Below are 6,938 nucleotides of genomic sequence, written 5' to 3'. Positions count from 1 at the left end.
TCTGGGATAACTGCCTCCTCAAGGAAAGGAAATTTTGCAGTAGAGGACCGGAGTCAATTTTCCCCTCTGGCACAGAGCTGAGATATCAGGCCACACTTGGCTTTCCAAGGGCTGAAATCCCTGAAACAACCTCTCATTAGGGGAGTAAGCAAAGCAGACCACTGCCAGTGGGGGACTCGCTCTGCCCCCCTAGCCTCCTGTTCATGGACAGTGTACACCATGCTGGGATGCTTGACAACATCCCTGGTCCTGGAAGGATCCTCAGGACATTGGCCAAATGCCCCGTTGCTTCTTTGGGCTACTCACAGCCCTGGGCTCCCACAGTGAAGAGAGGTTTGCTGCCAAGACATCTGGGCTGCAAGGCAAGTTTATCCCTACCTGAGCAGAGCCTGCCAGGAAGAAAGTGTTTGCACCCCACACCGCTGTGCAGGTGTGCCGGTGAGCTCACAGCTGCCCTTCAGGCATGCCCAGCCCACTTAATCATTCACAGCTCAACAACTCTCTCGCCCAGCCCAGGTCTAGAGGATAAAAGGGTGGCTTGCCGCTCCTGGCTAACAGAGCCACCTTCTGCGTGCTCTCCTGCTCTGTTCTTTCTCTGCAGTACCTCCAGACCGCTAGTGCCCACTACTTTTGCTCCACTAGGAACAAGCCATCATGTCTCGCCAGTCGAGTGTGTCCTTCCGGAGCGGGGGCAGCCGTAGCTTCAGCACCGCCTCTGCCATCACCCCGTCTGTCTCCCGCACCAGTTTCACCTCCGTGTCCCGGTCTGGGGGTGGGGGTGGAGGTGGCGGCTTTGGCAGGGTCAGCCTTGGGGGTGCTTACGGCACGGGCGGCTATGGCAGCCGGAGCCTCTACAACCTGGGGGGCTCCAAGAGGATCTCCATCAGCAGTAGCGGTGGTGGCTTCAGGAACCGAGGTTGTGCCACCGGTGCCGGAGGCGGCTATGGCTTTGGAGGTGGAGCCGGGGGTGGATTTGGTTTTGGCGGTGGAGCTGGTGGTGGCTTTGGGCTCGGTGGTGGAGCTGGCTTTGGTGGGGGATATGGGGGCTCTGGCTTCTCCGTCTGCCCCCCTGGAGGCATCCAAGAGGTCACCATCAACCAGAGTCTCCTGACTCCCCTCAACCTGCAAATCGACCCCAACATCCAGCGGGTCAGGACCGAGGAGCGGGAGCAGATCAAGACCCTCAACAACAGGTTCGCCTCCTTCATTGACAAGGTGAGCCATGATTTTTTTGTGAAAAACCGCTATGAGTGTGGAATAAGTGCCAAAGAAAGTGGAAAGAGGGGCAATTTCCTGACTTTGTGCAAATCTCTTCATAGTTTGCAGTTACGTTTTTCTCTTTGTTTCTGTGTCCTGGATTTGTGGCCTGCTTTCTTAATTAGACTGGCAGCTTGGAAGAGAAGGTCTTAATTCTTCCCCTTCAGAGATAAACACACAAGGGATCCTTGCTTACTGTTGGGCAGAGATATATTCTGTGCTCCAGGTAACAGGCCACACCAGGCCACTCTCTGCCCAGCCGTGCCCAGTGCTATCTGTGCCCTGGAGAAGTGTCCTGTCTCCCCTAGAAGAGTGAGTTTAGATGCTTCACTCTGGACCTGCCCTCTGGGGCCCAGGTACAAGCACTGCCCATCATGGGAAGGTTTAGGGGGACAGAATGAGATGGGAGGGAAACTGGGAAATTGACCACTGAAACATGAAATCCAAGTTTGTCCATCTTCGAACTCCGTCCCTTCCAGGTGCGGTTCCTGGAGCAGCAGAACAAGGTCCTGGAAACCAAGTGGGCTCTGCTGCAGGAGCAGAGCACCAAGACCGTGAGGCAGAACCTGGAGCCTTTGTTCGAGCAGTACACCAACAATCTCAGGAGACAGCTGGATGGTATCCTGGGGGAGAGAGGCCGCCTGGACTCAGAGCTGAGAAACATGCAGGACTTGGTGGAAGACTTCAAGAACAAGTGAGCTGGGGTGGAGTGGAGACAAGGGCGGGTCTTGGCACCAGATGTACTTTATAACCAGACTACTGCTTATGCCTTTCCCAAGGGGTGAAAACATATACCTTCCATGGACGCCTAAAGTACTGGAAAAAATCCAGGTCGGTGTTTAGAAAGCTCTAGCTGCAAGCTCAGTCTCTCTGCAAGGCACTTAGCCTCCAGCCAGAGTAACAAACTCAGCACCCTTGGCACCACCTGGTGGAAAAAGCGGTCGTGTAATCCTTACTTTATGGGGCTTTTCTCCCCAATACACTCAAAGTACACAGCATTGGCTTTTTGATGGATTCCCCCCAAAGCAGGAACTGATGACGTAACCTAGTTTGGTGACTCAAAGTATTTCTTTAGTCCTTATGAACCAGCAGCTGGGTTGCTAATATTTTGGTTTTTTTCAAAGGCTATGAAAGCTGAAAAAAAAAGCATTAGAGAAATTGACTAGATGTGGAGTTGTAGAGAAACAGCATAGCTTTTCTACAGGAATGTTCTTGAAGCAACTGAATTATAGCAATAAAAGAATAGTCATCTGCTAGGCAATTATAGAGAAAGCAGTACCCTAATGGGTAAGGACCTTGCCCAAAGACTCATGCTCCCACTGTCCCTCTCTCTCTGCCTATATGATGTGAGAAGCCCCTTTTGGCGGGAAAGCAGGCTCACAGTTGACTTTATGCAGTACAGACCCCAGGCCTCATCCTCTGATAAGCACTTCTCATCCTTTTTATCACCAGGTATGAAGATGAAATCAACAAGCGTACCACCGCCGAGAATGAGTTTGTGATGCTGAAGAAGGTATGTGGGTAGCAGCGAAACTGTTGCCTGTGGTTATGCTCACTTAAGGTATTGTTCATTTAAGTCAGGGCGGAAATGGGGTGCAGTGCCAACTATCCCTGTTTCTCTAGGATGTGGATGCCGCCTACATGAACAAGGTGGAACTAGAGGCCAAGGTCGAGGCACTGATGGACGAGATCAACTTCTTGAAGATGTTCTTTGAGGCAGTAAGAAATGCCCCCTATTTGGGACCCAGAGAGATGGTCACAGGGATTAGGGTCTCCAGGGTTAAGTGACTTTCAGTGGTTCGTAAGCTATGGGCACATTTTTGTCTTTCTTACTCCTTTAGTACTATTCACATTACTTAGTAAAGCCAATTCTTTTTTTTAAGTCAAATTTAAAGCAAAAGAACTCTTCAGTAATCATTTTGCAGAGTGAGATTTAGAATGAGTTATTAGAGCCCCAGGTATACCTTTCCCAGCCACCTGCCCTTTCTGGAGTATCATTCCGTCTTTGTTTACTCCCAGCATGACAGACCACACAACTAGATTCTTTTTTTTTTTTTCTTTCTTTTTTAACATCTTTATTGGAGTGAAATTGCTTTACATTGTTGAGTTAGTTGCTGCTGTATAACAAAGTAAATCAGCTATACGTATACATATATCCCCATATCCCATCCCTCTTGTGGTCTCCCTCCCATCCTCCCTATCCCTCCCCTCTAGGTGGTCACAAAGCACTGAGCCGATCTCCCTGTGCTATGCGGCTGCTTCCCACTAGCTATCTATTTTACATTTGGTAGTGTATATATGTCCATGCCACTCTCTCACTTCGTCCCAGCTTCCCCTTCCCCCTCCCCGTGTCCTCAAGTCCATTCTCTACGTCTGCATCTTTATTCCTGTCCTGCCCCTATGTTCTTCAGAACCATTTTTTTTAGATTCCGTACATATGTGTTAGCATACCATATTTGTTTTTCTCTTTCTGACTTACTCCACTCTGTATGACAGTCTCTAAGTCCATCCACCTCACTACAAATAACTCAATTTTGTTTAAAATAAGTTATGACCTAAGAAGATTCAAGTCTGAGAGGTTACACGGTAGGGGTTTCTTGATGTTCAGAGTTGTTAAATTAAACCAAAATAGATTTAGTAGTGATTTGGATTATTTATTAACTGACCTAAGTTTTTTACGTAGGTGGTTATTCTTATTTTTCTCAAGTCGACATGGTACAATGAGTAGAAGATTAGAATGGACCTGTTATTAAATAACATGGACTCACATGACTGACTTGAAATCTCCCTGCAGGAGCTGTCCCAGATACAGACGCACATCTCAGACACGTCTGTGGTCCTGTCCATGGACAACAACCGCTGCCTGGACCTGGACAGCATCATCGCCGAGGTCAAGGCCCAGTACGAGGAGATCGCCAACCGCAGCCGCACAGAAGCCGAGTCCTGGTACCAGACCAAGGTGGGTGCTGTGGCGAATGTGCAAGTGTGCCCTGAGCGAGGGACGGACACGTGTCTAGGATTCCAGGCCATGACCAAATGCTAAGGATGTGGCTCCTGAGATTGGCTGAGGCCTACTGGGAGGAGTTATGGGAACAGTCATGCATGCATTTGCCACAAAAATTCAAGAACATTAAAGAGAATCTCACTGAGTTTCACACCAGTGTCTCTAGAAAAGCAAAGGCAAAAGCAAGTTATTGAAGACCAGCCCCGGGCACCCAGTAACTACACCACTTGCCACCTCTTGGTAGCTCCCACCTGTGAACCTGGGAAAGTGTTTCCATCCTCATATAAATGGACTCTTTCCTCTTTTCTGGTGGCATCAGTACGAGGAGCTGCAGCTGACTGCGGGCCGGCATGGCGACGATCTCCGCAACACCAAGCAAGAGATCTCCGAGATGAACAGGATGATCCAGAGGATGAGATCCGATATTGACAATGTCAAGAAGCAGGTAGGGAAAGAAGGCAGAGAAGGAGCCTGAGCTTTGAAAGGGAGACCTATTTTGTCTTAGTTTATGTTTTCTAAGTATACACACACATACACACACAGAACTGGAGCAAGGACCAGCATTTCAATATTCCACCATCCACCATGAGACCAGGACAAATGTTCTGGTTTCTCTCTGGTCTCTCAGAAAGAGACACTTGAGGCCCAGCTCAGCCTCTAAAGTGTCCCTACTCTTCCTTCCTTCCTCTCTAGTGTTCCAACCTGCAGAACGCCGTCGCCGATGCAGAGCAGCGTGGGGAGCTGGCCCTCAAGGACGCCAGGAACAAGCTGTCCGGGCTGGAGGACGCCCTGCAGAAGGCCAAGCAGGACATGGCACGGCTACTGAAGGACTACCAGGAGCTCATGAACACCAAGCTGGCCCTGGACGTGGAGATCGCCACCTACAGGAAGCTGCTGGAGGGCGAGGAGTGCAGGTGCGTGACACGGCCGACATCACGAGCACACGATGGCCTCACATTTGATAAAATGGAGCTGCTTCTTCACTGCAGGGTGTCAGACACACACACAGGTGGCCACTATCTTGTGCGTGATGATTATCCATCATTAATCAATGATCCAATCCAATCCAATCTGACACCTGGGCATACAGCTGACCTACACAATGTGACCTCAACTCACTTTCTGACCCTATTCCCACCACCAGTATTCTTGAATGCTGCCTCTCCTTCAAACAACCAAGCAACCCAGCAAATGTCTTCCCCATTCTTCAAGTGCTTCTTCCTTCAGGAAGCCTTTCATGATTACTCCATCTGAGTTAGATTCACCTGCCTTTGGATTCTCAAACTACTTGGGTTTTCTTCAATCTTCTGACACTGCCCACCACCTACGTCCTGTCTGAAGTATTTCTGTCCGGGCCAAGTCTTCTCACAGAATGTAAGCTCCTACAAGGCAAAAACTGCTTCCTACATATTCACAGTTCCCACAGCCTCTTCCTCACGTTTTCCATATAATAGGTAGAGGACAGTGTGAATTATAAGCTTCCTCTGATAACCTGTTTCTAGATCAAGACCTCTTCCTTGGGAAGTCCCTCCAGAGAACTGTCTCTTTCTCTAATTTAAGCAGTTTTTCTGGCATGCGGTCTCCTTGCTCAGAAAACAAGTTCTAAACATGACTATGGGAGTTATCCATACAGACTAATGCTGTCTTTGGGGGGAGTTTTTAACTCTTATTTCAATTTTTCCCCTTTCAGACTGAGTGAAGGAATTGGACCAGTCAACATCTGTAAGTAACTTTGAACAGACATTAACAATGATGACAATATGGGGTACTTGATGCCAACTCAGAATCCTGCTATTTCTAGATACCAGACACTCCCATCCCCAAAATGGTTATTTAATACACTTAGTGAGAAGCAGGTGGTGGAGGAGAAAGAACACAGTTTGAGACAGGAAGCAACGGGGCTCATTTCTTATCTCCTAAAGAGCAGGCCCTGTATCTCACCTGTCTTGGACCCTGTTCCCCTGCCTTGCCCTGACCCCCATCCCCTGATGACTTAGCACTGTCCCTTGCCTACTGTGTTCACCAGCTTTCTGTTAGGGATCTTCACTAAATGACTTAGCTCATCTGCTACTCTGTAAAAGGGGCCAAGTACAGTGCCGACAGCAGCAGGATCAAATAAGTTAGATGCCTAGGCTCTAATCTGGCCGACTGGTCTCACCAGGTTCTCCCTCCTTTCTCCACAGCTTTTGTCACGAACACCGTCTCCTCTGCCTACGGCGGTGGCGGCAGCTTTGGCAGCGGCCTTGGCGGTGGTCTTGGCGGCGGCCTTGGCGGAGGCAGCAGCGGCTTCTACTCCAGCAGCAGCGGGGGCGGCGGCCTAGGCAGTGGGCTCGGTGCGGGGGGCTCCAGCTTCAGTGCGGGCAGTGGCCGAAGCCTGGGCTTTGGCAGTGGCGGGGGCAGCAGCTCCAATGTCAAGTTTGTCTCCACCACCTCCTCCTCCCGGAAGAGCTTCAAGAGCTAAGAGCCTGCAGCAGGTCACTGTCTCCCAAGTGCAGAAGCCAGCCATGGCAACAGCCTCTTCTAGGTGGTGGTCCCAGCCAAGTTTTCTCTTTTTCTGGAGTCTAGTCGACCAAGTCTATCGCAGACCCACATTCTTTGGTTCATGAAAAGCCCAACCTCCAGTCTCTAGCCTTCTGTGTCCTGATTCTATGCTCTGCTTGCAGTTAGCCTTTGGATC

General features: G+C 49.8%; 1 protein-coding gene across 1 annotated transcript; it reads left to right on the top strand.

The window, feature by feature from the left end:
• Positions 1-654: 654 nt before the first annotated feature.
• On the top strand, positions 655-6,722 carry LOC309969177 (keratin, type II cytoskeletal 5; the record flags this gene model as incomplete). Its single annotated transcript, XM_082850819.1, has 9 exons — positions 655-1,215; positions 1,737-1,951; positions 2,710-2,770; positions 2,881-2,976; positions 4,052-4,216; positions 4,581-4,706; positions 4,955-5,175; positions 5,952-5,983; positions 6,445-6,722. The coding sequence occupies 9 exons, from the start codon at positions 655-657 to the stop codon at positions 6,720-6,722; spliced, it is 1,755 nt and encodes a 584-aa protein (XP_082706945.1).
• Between the last annotated feature and the right edge of the window lie 216 nt (positions 6,723-6,938).

This window comes from Leucopleurus acutus, assembly GCF_964270905.1.
Source record: "Leucopleurus acutus genome assembly, chromosome: 11".
NCBI lineage: Eukaryota > Metazoa > Chordata > Mammalia > Artiodactyla > Delphinidae > Leucopleurus > Leucopleurus acutus.
Note: the sequence above shows the minus strand (reverse complement) of the source record. Positions and strands in the feature narration are given on the sequence as shown.